The sequence below is a fragment of the Vitis vinifera genome, chromosome 3 (genome assembly GCF_030704535.1).
Source record: "Vitis vinifera cultivar Pinot Noir 40024 chromosome 3, ASM3070453v1".
Taxonomy (NCBI): Eukaryota; Viridiplantae; Streptophyta; class Magnoliopsida; order Vitales; family Vitaceae; genus Vitis; species Vitis vinifera.
Window position 1 is genome coordinate 1392756 of NC_081807.1, and position 16749 is coordinate 1409504.

A 16749-nucleotide genomic window follows, 5' to 3' on the forward strand; every position below is an offset into this window, starting at 1 on the left:
CGACTCCATAGCTATGTTTACCTCGACAAAGTAAGCACGAAAATATGAGAAATGGCAAAAGGCATTTATGTCCAAAATAGGTGTTTTTCAAGTAAAAATATGAGAAATGTTAAATTCACAAATTTAGATATTATTTCATCCTTTTAACTAATTAATTATTTTTTCATTTTTCCTCTTCGTTTATTCTTTTCCTTCTTTCTTTTTTATATTTCCAATCTCTACAATTAAATCTCTACATTACTTATCCAATTTATTTTAATCTCAAATCCACATGTATAATTTTCTGATTTCTCTCAAATGAATTTTATTTTATTTTATTTATATTTTTATCTTTCATTTATTATTCACAAATTAAATTTAGATCCTAAATAAATATATCTTACAATTTTACTAGATTAATTAAATTTCATATTTGCCAATGTAATCTTCTATTTTTCAAATATTTCAACCTTACCCAATTATCCACCGACCATTTATTATTTAATCATTTAATTTATAACCAATAAATTCTTAACCCTAGTAACTAATGTACTCAACCTTATATATATATACGCACACCCTCTCATCCAGCCTACATCCAAATTGAATAACTGGTGAAATCAGGTCAATACAACAATGTCCATCCATTCCCATATCTTCACACTATTTCTCCTTCTTCTTGCCTTACTACTATCTGCATCCATACCCATCACAGGCCATGAATTCTCAATCAAAGAAGCAACTGTCCACGACTTTCGCATGGCTTTCCAACAAAACAAACTCACCTCACGGAAGCTTGTTAGGTTCTACCTGGGTGAAATTCACAAACTCAACCCAATTCTTCGTGGGGTGATAGAGGTGAACCCAGATGCACTCCTCCAAGCAGATAAGGCTGACAAAGAGAAGAAGGCTAAGTCACTTCGGTCGCTGGAGGGGCTGCATGGCATTCCTATTCTGCTTAAGGATAATATTGCAACCAAGGACAAGATGAACACAACAGCTGGGTCATTTGCACTGCTTAAATCGGTGGTGCCAAGGGATGCAGGCGTGGTGAGGAAGTTGAGGAAGGCTGGGGCTATCATACTGGGAAAGGCTAGCCTGAGTGAGTGGACTGGTTTGCGCTTTGTTTTTCCTTATGGCTGGTGTGCCAGAACTGGCCAAGGTCGGGTAAGTTAGGATCCAAAACTCGATTTTTCTGATGGTTTTAAGCTTACATTTTGGTTCTCATCCTCCCCAGAAAAGTCCAGCACACATGAACAGATATAGCTGGATGGAAATTATTTTCAATTATTTCAATCAAATTCTCAGAAGGGGAAAAGATTTTCTGTCTGAGTAGAACTTGTGTCCTCCTGGGAAATTTCTATTGCTTTGCATTTATGTTTGTGTTTGGTTGTCAGGGAAAGCAGGCTAACTCTTTGATCTCTAGCATATTAAAATGTAGAAAATGGAATTTGTTAATTTCCAGTTTCTCATTCTAGTCAGAGTCAGTCCCCTCTTGAACTTTAACTCTTGAATCTGTACTTATTCTGCTACATGCCAAAAAATATGAAAAATTTTGGAATCTGAACACGTGAGTCTGCACTATGATGCTTTATGCCAAAAGGGAAAAAAACAAATCGTAGACATGTTTGCCAAAGGAGAAGGTGAAAAGGAGGTGTGGATTGAAACCCACTTTCCAGTGAGCATTCACACTGGTTTTTAAATAGGTTTCAATCGCATAAACAGTTTTATAACTCTGAAGTATATGGCTTCAATGATGTGCAGAACCCTTATGTTCTGTCAGCAACTCCTTGTGGGTCAAGTAGTGGATCAGCTATATCAGTAGCAGCAAATTTAGCAGCAGTTTCATTAGGGACGGAAACTATGGGATCCATCTTATGTCCATCCCATTTTAATTCAGTAGTGGGCATCAAACCAACAGTAGGTCTCACCAGCCGAGCTGGGGTGGTTCCAATCTCTCCCAGGCAGGACACTGTTGGGTAGGTGATGTTTCATCTTCCTAAATACAAATTTGAAACCCCCATCTGTTGGGCAGACTGCTCAAACAATTTGATGCAACAGGCCCATCTGCAGGACAGTCTCCGACGCTGTAGAGGTACTGGATGTCATTGTAGGTTTTGACAAGAGGGATAAAGCAACCAGGACAGCATCCAAGTACATACCAAGGGGTGGCTACAAGCAATTTCTCAATGCAAATGGGCTCAAGGGGAAGAGATTAGGAATAGTGAGGAATCCTCCCTATATGTTTGAGAATGTCTCTGTCCAGCCTCAAGTTTTTGAGCATCATTTCCACACACTAAGGTAACAAACTATCTAAGTACAGTGCTTAATGCCCTAATGATTCTTACAACCTAAACTAACCTATTGTCATTTCATCATGCTACAAGGCAAGGAGGTGCGGTTTTGGTAGACCACCTGAAAATAGCAAACATCGATGTTTTCTTTGGCTCCACCGGAGTAGAAGCACTAGAGGCTGAGTTAAAAATATCCTTGAATGCTTACCTGAAAGAGCTGGTAGCATCCCCAGTAAGAACTTTGGCTGATGTGATAGCCTTCAACAACAAATTCTCACATTTAGTAAGTATAATCGGAAGGGGTTTTTTTGTTTTCATCATTTAGGCTCTGTTTAGGAAGCGTTTCCGAAAACAGTTCTAAATTTAAACAATTTTTTAAATCGTTATTTAATGTTTTGTAAAGCAAAAATTTATTTGGTAACCTAAAATGGTTTTTAAATATGTTTTAGAAATTACTTTATATTTAATGATTCTCTGTATTTGTATAATTACATTTTAAAACAGCTCATAAAAATAGGTGAAAAAACTAAAAATATTTAAAAGATACTATCTGAAAACACTTTGTTTTCTTACTATTAAAAGTATTTTTTTTATTTTTTCATTGTAAAGAGTAGAAAATTGTTTTCAAAAATAGTTATCAAATAAAGCCTTAGGGCCTATTTGGTTTCTGTTTTTTAAAATTGTTCTGAAAAACAGTTTTTGAGAACAGTTTTTTGTGTTTTCGGAAAAAAAAAATTGTATTTGGAAACTGAATTTTGGAAAATAGTTTTTGTTCTAAAAAAAAACCATGTTTCATTGAGTCAATAAAAAAATTTAGAATAAATAAAACAAAAAACATATTTGAAAATTATTTTTTTAATTAATAAGGTGTTTTCTTTCATTAATTTGATATTATAAATATATCAATAAATTTCATATGTATAATTCATTTAAATTTTTAAAAAAATATTTAATTTTGAAATTTTTACACTAGTTATAATTTTATTAAACAAATTATGAATTTATAACCATATGTAAGTATATTAATTTCAATAATTTAAAGAAAAAGAAAGGGTTTGCGGGTGGGGGTATGGTGGTTGAATAGAGTTCACCTTTATAAAAACACAAAAATCATCTAAGAAAATACAAAAAGAAGGAAAACAAAACACGAAAAACAATCTATTTTTGAATAGTGAAAAATATCTTTTTATTATTCTAAAAAAAATGGTTTTTAAGAACACGGAAAACACAAAAAATAAAAACACTCCCCCTTCCCCAAATAAGTTTTTTGTGTTTTTTATTTTTAAGAACATAAAACAATTTTTGAAAAGATACCCTTATTTTCTATTCTAGATTCATTCGAGATTTTTAAAATCACATTCGGAAAAGATGACCAAGTCAATTACTTGGGTAACTGCAGGAAAAGGTCAAGGAGTATGGACAAGATCTGTTTCTGCAAGCCCAAGCCACAAAAGGAATAAACAAGAAAACTTTGTTAAAATTAGCAAGATTTTCAAGGAATGGATTCGAGAAGTTGATGAAGAAGCATAAGCTGGACGCAATGGTAGCTCCTACTGCAGATATTATTCATGTTCTCGCCATTGGAGGATTCCCAGGAATTGATGTTCCAGCTGGATATGATGGAAAAGGAGTACCATTTGGCATTTGTTTTGGGGGCCTAAAGGGCTCTGAGCCAAAGCTGATCGAGATTGCATATAGCTTCGAGCAGGCAACTAAGATTAGGAAGCCACCTTCATTTAAACCTTGAAGGTTTAGAACAAGTCCTAGCAGAGTTCTACTCCAAGTATCAGCATCAAGAACTCTTCTCTCTAGCTGGTAATCCTGCACTAGCAAGGATGTTTATAATAAATAATAAACTGCTTAAGGTTTTGAATGACAAATGATATGGAGGCTGGTTCCTCTCTTTCACTGTCTGGTGTGCTTTATGCAAACATGCAGCATTCATACGTACATCTTAGTGATCAATGTAGAGATATATGAGCAACAAAGACCCAATAAAAATGGAAATATTTATATCAAAACAAATGTAAAAAATTTTCTGTAGATTGATTATCCTTAAGATGGTTTACACAACTAAATGCAGCCGCTGAAATTATTTCCAATTACTAATTTTAGGTGAGCTTTTAGAGGGGCAAAAAATTTAATTACAGTGCTGCATACCCCAAATGCAATTTCAAGTATATTCAATTGTTGAGGCTGAAGGTAAGGAGAAACATAGTCCTAACTAGTATGAGCAAGCAGGCTGGTTTTCAGTTTAGTGTTCTTCTGGTTTGTGCCCCACAGCAAGCCAAGGTTTGAGTATGTAAGATCCAAATGAGAATGAGAATGAGTATGAGCAAGGTTTGGGTGTACGTGGAAAGGTGGTACTACTAAAAATATACTTCTTGTTCAAATGAGAATGAGAAGGAATTAGAGAAAGAAACTGGAAATGGACGGCAGAGGAGGTGAAGTACTGATCATACACCATTTCTTTATGTATCTCTGCTGGTTAGCTTCAGTTGGAATATTCCTAAGGCAGAAGTCCATCTCGGAACAAGTCAAACAAGAGATATAATACTTGGGCGCTTTTGCTTCTTTCCATGAATTATATCTTTGTATTTTGCAATGAATCCAGTGTTTATACTTCTTATCACTTGCAGCCAACAATAATTTTCATAGCAAGTGGCAAAACCCTTCCCCAACTACTATTTGTTTATTTCCAAATTCAGTACAATGCCAAAGCTCACAGTACTATTTATTATTAATCCATGTCCAAAGTGAATTACTGGTGAATCTAACTCAGTTCCCCAGTACTACAGCTATGTCTACCCATTCCCATTTCTTGATACTTCTGCTAGCTTTGCTGTCTCTTGGATCGTACACCATCAGAGGCCAAGGCCATGGATTCTATATAAAAGAAGCAAGTGTGGATGATCTTCACACTGCTTTCCTTCAAAACAAGCTCACCTCAAGACAACTGGTTGAGTTTTACCTTGGCGAGATCTTTAGACTGAGTCCACTTCTTCATGGGGTAATAGAGGTGAACCCGGATGCTCTCTACCAAGCTGATAAGGCAGACAGGGAGCGGAAGGCTAAGTCCCCTGTGTCGCGGTCTGTTCTTCATGGTATTCCTATTTTGCTCAAGGATAACATTGGAACCAAGGATAAGCTAAACACGACTGCAGGGTCATTTGCACTGCTAAAATCAGTGGTACCTCGAGATGCAGGTGTGGTGATGAAGTTGAGGAAGGCTGGGGCTATCATACTGGGAAAGGCTAGCCTGAGTGAGTGGGCTAATTTTCGGTCCCTAAATGCACCACCTGGTTGGAGTGCCAGAGGTGGCCAAGGCCTGGTGAGTTAGTATCCTAATCCATGTATATGGTAAATATGTAGGTAATATTTAGGTTGGCTCCAATGATTTGCATGAATAATTTATGAAATTAAAGGTTAGTGCTGCAATCCTTTCAGAACCCTTATGTTCTATCAGCAACGCCTTGTGGCTCTAGCAGTGGTTCAGCTATATCAGTAGCAGCAAATTTGGTAGCAGTGTCACTGGGGACCGAAACCGATGGTTCCATCCTATGTCCAGCCAGTTTTAATTCAGTAGTGGGCATCAAACCAACCGTTGGTCTTACTAGCCGAGCTGGGGTTGTTCCCGTCTCTCCTAGACAGGACACCATTGGGTAAGCGATACAACTTTCATTACTAAATTACTCTATGGCATCCAATTCAATACTATCAAATAATTGTATGTTCACTTGCAAGGTTCCTGCTACAAATTTGCTTGATGTTGGATATGGAACAGGCCTATCTGTAGGACAGTGTTGGATGCGGTTCAGGTACTGGATGCCATTGTAGGTTTCGACTACAACGATGCTGAAGCAACCAGAGAAGCATCAAAGTACATACCATATGGTGGGTATAAGCAATTTCTCAAGCCATATGGGCTCAAAGGGAAGAGACTGGGAATAGTGAGGAATCCTTTCTTCACTACTGGCAGTGGAGCTGCCCTTACTCAAGCTTTTGAGCACCATTTCTACACATTAAGGTAACCAAACAAGCTTCAAAATACCACTCTTAGCAACCTTAATGCTTCAAACTCAATGGGCATAACCTAACAACTGTGATCATATCTGCAAAATAAGGCAAGAAGGAGCAGTTTTGGTAGATGATTTGGAAATAGCCAATATCAATGTTATCTTAAATGCCACTTCAAGTGGAGAAGCAACAGCATTGCTGGCTGAGTTCAAGCTATCATTGAATTCCTATCTAAAAGATCTGGTGGCATCTCCAGTCCGATCTCTGGCAGATGTCATAGCCTTCAACCAGAAATTCTCAGATTTGGTAAGTACAGACATCCATTCGTCTTGATTCAAATAAGATTGCTGAATCAGAGTTTTAAAGATGACTGATGACTTACTTTTATCACATTACAGGAAATGATCAAGGAGTTTGGACAAGACATCTTTCTGGCAGCCCAGGCCACAAATGGAATTGGTGACGTAGAGAAGAAAGCTTTGTCGAATTTAGCAAGACTGACTAGGGATGGATTCGAGAAATTGATGATAGAGAATAAGCTAGATGCATTGGTGACTCCTGGTTCAGATGTTGCTCCAGTTCTTGCCATAGGGGGGTTCCCAGGAATTAGTGTCCCTGCTGGATATGATTACAAAGGGGTGCCCTTTGGCATTTGTTTTGGGGGCCTAAAGGGCTCAGAGCCAAAGCTGATCGAGATCGCATATGGCTTTGAGCAAGCTACTAAGATTAGGAAGCCTCCTTCATTTAAACCTTGAAGGTTTAACAGAGTTCCCTTTGTAGTTTCACTGCTTGTTCCAACATCAAGAGATCATCAAATAAGATCAAAGACTCTTTGAAGATTGCTGGTATTTTGGAATGGAATACAGAGAAAATACTGGAGAAGAAACTCATAGCCAAGGAAGATCTTCAGCTGTAAGATTTAAATCTGCATTTAGACAGCTCTATTCCTGCAAATTAATATACATTAACTCCTGTTTTGGAGCACTAATGAAACCGGAAAAGAAACCACACTAATAGTCAGAAAGTGGGCATAACTTCTGGCCAAACTAAGACTAATTGCTGCCATGGATGCATATAAATTAAGAAACAAACATGGAACCCTGAAAAAAGAAAAATCAAGAAATACAGACTCGGTTTAGTACTTATATTTTTGGTTTAGTACTGGTGAGTTTCGTGGCAGCTCCATAAGCATTGTTTTGGAGGTTCCCAGTTGTCATTTACAAGGTTTCTGTTCATTGAATTATACCTCCATTTCTACACAATAAGGTAATAAAACAAGCTCACCCATTGTGCTCTTAACAACTTAGGTTTCAGACCTCAGATGGCCATGTCCTAATATATGAAAATTTTCTGCAAAAAAGGCAAGTAGGTGAAGTTTTTGGTAGACCATTTAGAAATATCCGACATCTACGCTTATCTTAAATGTTAATTCAAGTGGAGAAGCAACAGTATTGCTGGCTGAGCTCAAATTATCAATGATTCTACAAGTGGAGAAGCAACATCTACATTTACCCGAAAAACCACCCACAACAGGGAACAAGGCTTTTGATTTTACAACCTGAAGTTATCAGTTATCACCAAGTGACTATAATCCAAAATGGAGCAAATTTCCTGGTTTTGTCGTGTTCTAAAATCAACTCATGAGGTTCTCCGTCTTGACATGGAAATGAAGGTTGGGGTTTGAGTATTTGTTTCAGTCTCTTGATTCAACGTCTCACAGAAAAGTAGGCATTAGAGCCTGATAAAGGGACTCATTTTCTCAGAGAGGCAGAGAGAGAATAGATGATAAATACTGATATGCAACAACTCAAAATATAAGTAACCAAAGAGAGAAAGGACTAAATACACTCTTTCAAGTTATCTGTACAAATTTTCCTTTCCATAGAACATTTTTAGGCAATATCAAGATGATATCTCTCCTAAATGTTCACCCACATGACAGTTCATCAGCCTGCCTAATGTGCTCTAAGAATAAGGGACAATCCATTTGGCACATGAACCATTCTGCCTGCTCTGGTGGCTTTCACAGCCATCTCTGGCTCCCAACCTGTAGTTTTATAGACTGACAAGAACTCGCCTGAGATCATCACTCATTTACCAAAGGAGCAAAGCATTACAGGGGCCTGTGGCCTTGATGCCTACAAAAACCCTCTCAGCCACTTCTCTATGGAGATGAAGGCCTAGGATTCTTCAAGGAAAGGAACATGAAAAACATGAAATCAATGTTGCTTTGCCTCTGGGCTTTTACTCTGTTTTCAGCCATAGGTCTGGTGCATTGCCAATTCCACAGCACCACAGAAATCCCTCTACGCCAAACACAGGAAAAGACCAGCCTCCACTTCTTCCTCCACCACTCCTTCAAAAGCAGTAAACCCAGTTCAGTCATTGTTGCAGGGGCAAACAGCAGCACAGGCAATAATGGCCTGCTGTCACCATTCGGCACAGTGCATGTGCTTGATGAGCCCTTGACAGAAGGCCCAGAACCCACATCAAAAGTAATTGGAAATGCCCATGGTCTTCTAGTATTGTCAGGTCTAAAGGAATTGTCCCTTGCTGTGTAATTGGATTTTGGGATTACTACTGGGGAGTTTGATGGGAGTTCCATTGTGGTGGCTTCAATGTTTCCGGTGGCGGCAGACTTTGCTGAGCTTGCAGCGGTTGGTGGAAGAGAAAAGTTTAGGATGGCCAGTGGGTTTGTAGAGCTTAAAAGGTATTACTTCAATGAGACTACAGGTGAGGCCATTGGAGAGTAGTCCAGTACTCTCTTCTACTGATCAGCTCAGATGTTAATGAATTGTTTTTTAAAAATGTTTCCTAAAATCACCGTCATAAAACTATTATTAAGCCTTGCTTTCTTGTTAACAAACTCAGCTCCAAGGAATGAAAATAAAAAGCTTATTTTTATTTATTTATAGTTATAACTAGATCCAATTTTTACAAATATTGTTGAAATTTATTATATAAATTTACATTAATTCTTGAGTAATTACCTAATGTTGTAATAAAAATAAAATTTGATAAAAGTTTCAATTTTTTATAAATTTATTTTGAAAAATATAATTTTTATTCCTACACCAACCAAACAAGACAACTAAATATTGTTAAACTATCAAATTTCTTAAAAATTTAAACTTATAAGATTTAGTTTTATATATATCATTTTTTTTAACACCCTCCCTCACACATAGTCTCATGCCCGTACATAGAGAAATACACAAGAGGAACACATGAAGTCCTGCCAAAAAGAATTTGGATTCATAATATATATATATATATATATCCAATACTTTGTTTGGTTGGAGTTCATTTATTCGATTACCTTTTCAAAAATTGCATGTTTGTAAGTCCAAAAATGGCTATTTGCAATTATTTACCTTCGGGCTTGCGCATCTTTCCACATGAGTATGGGTCCATGCTATTAAAAGAATGTCAACCAAAATCTTGCAAATTTAAGTTTTTAGGGAATCAATAATTTAGTAAATATAAATCATTGAAAAGGAGTAAAGAAGAAATAAGAATTAAAAAAAAAAAAAAAATCAAACATGAGAACATCGTGAAAGTCAATTTTATAAAAAAATTAGATTTCAAAATAATTAATATATATATTAATGAATTGCATAGTACCTTTGATTCTTAAAAAGAATGAGGGAAAATATGAAATTTTATACTTAATATTAATCATATAAAGATTAAACAATTTAAGAATATATAAATTTTAAATAATTTTAGTTATATTTAGGTTATGTTTGTGTTTTGGATTTAATTTTAAATAGAATTTAAAACTAAATAACGTTTAATAATATTAAGCATTATTTTATTTTTTTAATATTTTATTTCTAAGTAAAAAAAATTAGTATGTATGTTTTAGCATTATAAAAAGTCAATATTTTTATTTTTTATATATATTCGTTTAAAAATTTTAAAAAATAAATAATAAGTTAAAAAAAAAAAAAAAAAACTCTAAACCCTAAAAGTAAATTACTTTTTTGCTTGTAACGGAATGGGATGTTTTCTCCCTTTAAACACTTCCTTGTTTGCATTTTAACCAAATCCATTAAAAAGACAACTCCAACTATTCCAATTCGTCTCCTGGTTTGCATCATTGCATGTTACCAAAGCCATTGAAAAGGCAACTCCAACCATTCCTCCCCTGCAAAAAAGGAGCCACTTTCCCTATTCAAAAAATGGACCAAAGGTTGTTCACCAACAGGGTTGGTACAGCTCTTGAATGCATGATGATCTTTCCGATTAGGTAACCACCCTTGAAAATCTAGGACATGTGCTACAGACAAAACCCCTATAAAACCCTCCCTCCACAGCCCTCCTTTCTGCTCTGAACTTCACAAAGAAATGGCAAAGCTAGCTCTGGCTCTGCTGCTCATCTCCATGGCCATGGCCATGCCATGGGCTCAACCCCAAGACCTCAAGTGGGCCAAGAGGCTCGACTCCGGCGGCCAACCCACCACCAATCTCCAGTTCTACTTCCACGACACACTCAGCGGCAAAACCCCAACTGCAGTTCGCGTGGCTCAGGCCTCACAAACTGACAAGTCTCCAACTCTCTTTGGAGCCTTGTTAATGGCGGACGACCCCCTCACAGAAGGACCCGACCTGAGTTCCAAACTCGTGGGTCGCGCCCAGGGGCTGTACGGGTCGGCGAGTCAGGAGGGGTTTGGTCTGATAATGGCTCTGAGTTATGGGTTCTGCGATGGAATCTACAATGGCAGCTCCATTAGCGTTCTTGGGTTGAACCAGGCTCTGAACCCGGTCCGGGAGCTGCCGGTGGTGGGCGGAACCGGGGTCTTCCGGATGGCTCGTGGATTTGCGGAGGCGAGGACTCACTGGTTTGATCCTGCCACGGGTGACGCTATCGTTGCCTACAATGTGACCGTATTTCATTATTGATGATTAATTATTAAATTTGTATTTGTATTAATTTCCATTTTTATGATTTTCTATCGTGTCGGTGTGTCAACGTTATATTAATTATTACACTAAGTTGAATTAAAGGTTGTAAGCTTTATGATTTTTATTTTCTTTCCTTTTCTCACACTTTCTTGGGATTCTTGTACACCTTTTCTAGGTCCAGGAAAAGGGTCCAAGAATAGTTGGCATGTCAAAAAGTGAACAACTTTTTGTGGGCTTTTGGTGATTGATTGGGACATATTTGTTTTTCGTGGGCTTGTGGGGTTTATGTATACCTGATTATAATTCTAGGGTTTGAGATAACTTCTAGCTTATGTGGAGAATCACAAGTTCAATACTTAGTCATTAACCAATAATTCTTTGGAATTGATTTTATTGTGTTTGGATTCCACTTAAAATCTTTCATTTGTATTTCCAACTCTTTTTCAAATCTATTTTTTTTTATTAGGTGATTTAGTAAAATGAAAGTAAATATTTTCTTTTCATATATTTTTTAACTTTAATTTTTTTAATTTTAATTTTTAGGATTTCTTATTTTATTGCTCTTTCAACTTGATTCTCACAATAAAAAAAATTATCAATTAATTTTATTAATCTAATAAATAAAAAATTATTTTTCAATTTGTGAAAAAGTATATATATTTTAAAATATTTTAAATGGATAATTAAATTAGCAATTCAAAACTCACCTTTTTTTTATTATTTTATTTTATTTTTCGATTCACAACTTTTTTTTTTTTTTTTACCACTGCACCCCCACCCCGGCAAGACCCCGCGACCCCACTGGAACCCCCACCCCACGCAGGAAAACACAAACCCCCCTCCTTGCCCCCACCCCGTGCTGGAAACCCTCCTCCCTCGGCAAGACCCCCGCGACCCCGCTGGAACCCCCCACCTCGCGCCAGAAAACACAAACCATCTCCCCCCTGTCCCCACCCCATGCTGGAAAACTCCCCCCTCTCCCAGCGACCCCGCTAGAACCTCCCATGCTGAAAAAGCTATTCCCTTTTGCCCGTCCTTCTCCATTCTTCCAGATTTTTTTTTTAAAATTATTTTTACCTCATATCACTATTATTTATTTTATTTTATATTCATTATTTTTTACTTCATAATGTTTAAAACTTATAATTTTAATTTTAATTTTAAATTTGAAACTAATTTTTTAATTTTTAAATAATATATAAATTATTATTTTTATTTTTATAAGTATTTTAAATTTAAATAATTTATATATTTATGACGATTATCCAACCAAATTTCGGTTCAATAATTGGCCTGAGTCTGAAAAATATTACATTTTTCTTAAATTTGTCAAAAATAGAAAGATGATAAGAATTAATTTATATGTACGAGCTCATAAAAGCAGCGTCTCGAAACCGGCCCAACCCATGAGTAAATTATTGGAGGACTTTTGCTACGAATTTTTATTTCTCACCGGTTCCCAGCCCACAAGTCTCATTATTGATTCATTATTGGAGTTGATTCAGTACGTACTTGGATGAAAATTTCTCAAATTTCGGTGTGAATAAGGTTGAATTTTAATTGGATGCTCATGGTGGGATGCTATTGGTTGAAAATTTTCCATCCATGACATTTATGAAAATCTTCTTTTTTTTAAAAAAAAAAACGATGTTTTGTTAATAGAAATTATTCTTCTTTTCCATTCTTAACATTTTTTATCTTAAATAAAATTATCATTTTAAAATGAAATTATAGTATTCGTGCGAGTTTTTCGTGGGATTGAGATGAATATAATCGAATTTAGATCAAATTCACATCAACTTACATAATCTATTTAATAAATAGATAGTTTTTTTGTTAACTTACGTGACTTATTTAATAATTTAACTCATTTTAAATTTATTTTTAAATAACAATATCAACTAAACTATAAACAGATTTGATTGAGATATCAATGATATTGGTTTATACAATATCTAACTTAATTTACTATTTATTTAATAATTAGATAGTATTTGAATTTATATTTTTAATATGATTATTATTTATGTCGAACTTGAATTAATCTATTTAGTAGAATATTGAGATTTTAACCAAACGTGCAAATAACTTACCCACGGAAATTGTCACTCCTATTTTAGACTACTCTTGAAGGGATCAAATAAGATTAGTCTTAAACTTTAATGTGAATGCCCTTTTTCATTGGTTTAATTTAAATGTTCAATTGATTGTTACACTCTCTTCAAATACACCAATAAAACCATTCATCCATTCAAGTCTAATATCTTTTCATCTAAAATCATTTTTAAAAACTATTTTTTAGAAACAATTTTAAAAAATGTTCTCAGTGATCTCCAACTTCATCAAAGTGTCTTCAAATTGTGAAAATCTTTAAAACCTAAGATGAAAAAACTACTCAGGCCCTCAATCAATGTTATTGGAGTCAAGCCAAAACATAAATCACAAGGAGACCGGGATCATAACAAGACTTCAGCCATCTCATGATCCAACTCACACCAAGACCCACATGCCACAAGGTTCAAATTAAATCAAGGTCCAAATTGCAGTAGAGCCCAAATCAAAATTAAAATAATTCAAAGTCATCAAGCTTTTTAACCTCTTGATTATCAAGAGGTTATATAAAATAAATAAAAAAATTATGACCACATTATTTTTTTTTTTTCAAATTGATAAAAATCTCTATTTCTCTTCAAGATGGGTTTGAGCAAAAATTTGTGTCTACAATCATTTCTCCCAATCTTATTTTGGTATGGATATTTCAGAAGATTCTCCATTTTGTAAGAGAGAATCACATGCCATTCTAATTCCGGGAACTCATTATTTTCCCGACTTCACTTTCGAATCATGATCACGTATGCATTACTGTGTATTGGGAAAATGGAAAAGCTGCACGCAAGTGGGTAATTGATTACCCACCTGCAGCTCAAAACTTACTCACCTGCAACGCAAAAGTAATCGACCATTTTTCTCAAAAGAGATGGGCCAATGCCACTATTTTCAACCCTCCTTTTCTCCTTTCCTCCCCTATAAAACCCACCATCAACTCCCCCATTTTCCTCACAGACAACCAGAATATCAATCAGATGGAGAAGCTACCTCTTTTCCTAATCCTTTTCTCACTAGCCATATCCATGGCCATGGCCGACAGCAATGAAGTTGATGAATGGTTTGGTAACCTCCAGCATGCAAAGGAGAGGACCACCCGTCTCCACTTCTACTTCCACGACACAACCTCAGGCAAGAACCCGAGCGCAAGGCGCGTAGCTCAAGCCCCTTCAACTAACAAATCCCCCACCTTCTTCGGCCTCATAAACATGATGGACGACCCACTCACGGAAGGGCCCGAGGCGACTTCCAAGCTAGTGGGTCGTGGGCAGGGGCTGTATGCCTCATCTGGGTTGGATGAGTTGAGCCTCCTTATGGCCTGGAACGTAATCTTCAAGAGTGGGGACTACAATGGCAGCTCTCTAACCATTCTCGGTCGAAACCCCACTACCCATCCCCTCCGTGAGATGTCCATTGTGGGTGGCACTGGTGTTTTCCGAATGGCCCGTGGAGTAGTGACTCTCAAGACATATTTCTTTAATTCTAGTGCCGGTGTAGCTGTCGTTCAAGTTGATGTTGTGGCTATTCACTACTGAGTACCGAGTGAAGTGCATGGATGGTTGTTAGTTGATTGTTTCAAGAGTAGTCTAAAATAGGAGAGTCTCATGTTATTTTGGATGAATCTCATGTCTTATTTGAAAAAAGTTCCAAATACAATTTATCGTGGTTTTGAAATTTTAAGAGTCTAATCAGATCAATAACATCTACATAATTAAGAATGAATCATTACAATTTTAACATCTACATAATTAAGAATGAATCATTACAATTTTAACATCGAATCATGCCACAAGGAACACGAAATGACTCAAATTCACAAATTTGCAGTACTTGATAAACTGAGTCTCATTTATTTATGGTGGATGAATTGTCTTTTATATGTCAAAAATCATTTTCTTAGTCAATAGTAACATTATTTTTATCATCTTAATAGTCTATTAGAACATTCAGTTAGCACTTATTTTATTATATACTTCAAAACTTTAACATAATTTTTATTAAAAACATTACCCTATAATAGTTTGTGTTATATATATGAAATTCGTGTCCTCAAGACTCCAACATCACCAAGAAAGAATGAGGGTATAAACATTAATAATGAGCCTAAAGTGCAAAATAATAAAGACAAGATACAAGACAATGAAATTAGATGTGTTATAAAGCAATAAAATTTGATTACAAATGCAACATCACATTATTAATGATACTTTTTGTGTAAAAATTACACAATAAACTAATTAATATTTGTTGGAGAATCATACGAATTATTTTCCCCACAGTACGTCCTACGTGCACGCCCATCCACATATGGATCTGCCAAGCTACATTGGAACTATTGCTTCAAAGCTGCCACAAACTGAGGCAACTCTGGGCCACAAATTTTTTCCTATTCATAATTGTCATTTAGTGGTTAATAATTGTTTGTATGGTTTATGAAATCATGTGGGTCTTTTATTTATTTATTTTTTTTTTTACTCAAATTATGACTAATGCCTTGAAATTCATAATAATGTTCTCAAGAGCATAGGAGGGATTATTAGGGTTATAATAATTCTATTCTAATTGAATGATAGCTTGTAAGCCATCTTTGCTAGTATTATCTTTTGTTATTTTTTATAATTAGTATTATTATTATTATTTTTTATTAAAAAGTATGTCAAATTTCTAATATTGTATAAGATATTTTGTATATTAGTATTTATTTGTCAAAATAAATATTATTAGAAATATTTATTTTATTTTTAAACACGTCCCGTTAAGGATAGGGTGGGATAGGGCAGCACATACGGACACCCAATAACATGGAAAATAGGATATTTTAGAATGAGCTTTAATTAGTATATAGCAAATGATATGATGAATCCTTCTAATTGAATTGGATTAAGGAACTGGATTGGTTCCCAATTCACATTATTACAGCAATTAGCATAGAATAGCAAAGACAAGCAGAAAAATATTTGGTAGGTAAAATAGATTACCAATATCAATGGCAGCCACAGTACCCAAAAATTGTGGACAATAGAACAACACATACCTACTTTTTTCCTTGGTTTTCTTCCAGCTTGATGCTGTTGATCATGTGCTGCCTGCCTCCTCTGGAGAGCATCTAAGGACTCTTCTTTTCAAGTTTCTGCACTTATAAAAGCCCCTATATAGTCTCTTCAACTTCCATAAGAAGGAGCTAGCTAGGCATGGAGAAGATGTAGGAAGAGTGTAAATAATTTTTATTTTTATTTCATTTTTGGAAAGAATCCTATTGGGAATTATTTTTATTTTATTTTATTATATTAATCTTATATTTTTTGGAAGAATCCTATTGAGATTGTGATAGTGAAGTCTCATTCTTTTTATAAGTAAAATCTCCTTCCACTTTGAGTCATATTCTGATTACAAATAGAGTCCCATTGGAACTGTTTTAATGGCCTATAAAAGCAGGTCACCCTTC

The 16749-nt window shown here is 35.5% G+C and overlaps 5 protein-coding genes across 5 annotated transcripts; all 5 read left to right on the top strand.

Annotated features, from left to right (window-relative positions):
- The first annotated feature begins 569 nt into the window (after positions 1 to 569).
- On the top strand, positions 570 to 4186 carry LOC100250374 (probable amidase At4g34880). The gene is made up of 5 exons (XM_010648874.3): positions 570 to 1146; positions 1744 to 1958; positions 2041 to 2280; positions 2367 to 2556; positions 3673 to 4186. The coding sequence occupies exons 1-5, from the start codon at positions 616 to 618 to the stop codon at positions 4018 to 4020; spliced, it is 1524 nt and encodes a 507-aa protein (XP_010647176.1). The 5' UTR covers positions 570 to 615; the 3' UTR covers positions 4021 to 4186.
- Positions 4187 to 4818: 632 nt separating this feature from the next.
- Positions 4819 to 7152, top strand: LOC100245248 (probable amidase At4g34880). Its single transcript, XM_019218906.2, has 5 exons — positions 4819 to 5604; positions 5721 to 5935; positions 6058 to 6300; positions 6398 to 6596; positions 6689 to 7152. Exons 1-5 carry the CDS (start codon positions 5074 to 5076, stop codon positions 7043 to 7045), a joined length of 1545 nt encoding a protein of 514 aa, XP_019074451.1. The 5' UTR covers positions 4819 to 5073; the 3' UTR covers positions 7046 to 7152.
- Positions 7153 to 8503: 1351 nt separating this feature from the next.
- LOC100267552 (dirigent protein 4) lies at positions 8504 to 9043 on the top strand. Its single transcript, XM_010649402.1, has 2 exons — positions 8504 to 8785; positions 8879 to 9043. The coding sequence occupies exons 1-2, from the start codon at positions 8504 to 8506 to the stop codon at positions 9041 to 9043; spliced, it is 447 nt and encodes a 148-aa protein (XP_010647704.1).
- A 1369-nt stretch (positions 9044 to 10412) lies between these two features.
- On the top strand, positions 10413 to 11322 carry LOC100241853 (dirigent protein 23). The gene has a single exon (XM_002276686.4). The coding sequence runs from the start codon at positions 10641 to 10643 to the stop codon at positions 11193 to 11195; it is 555 nt and encodes a 184-aa protein (XP_002276722.1). The 5' UTR covers positions 10413 to 10640; the 3' UTR covers positions 11196 to 11322.
- Positions 11323 to 14241: 2919 nt separating this feature from the next.
- LOC100264136 (dirigent protein 23) lies at positions 14242 to 14978 on the top strand. The gene has a single exon (XM_002276705.5). The coding sequence runs from the start codon at positions 14282 to 14284 to the stop codon at positions 14837 to 14839; it is 558 nt and encodes a 185-aa protein (XP_002276741.3). The 5' UTR covers positions 14242 to 14281; the 3' UTR covers positions 14840 to 14978.
- The last annotated feature ends 1771 nt before the right edge of the window (positions 14979 to 16749 follow it).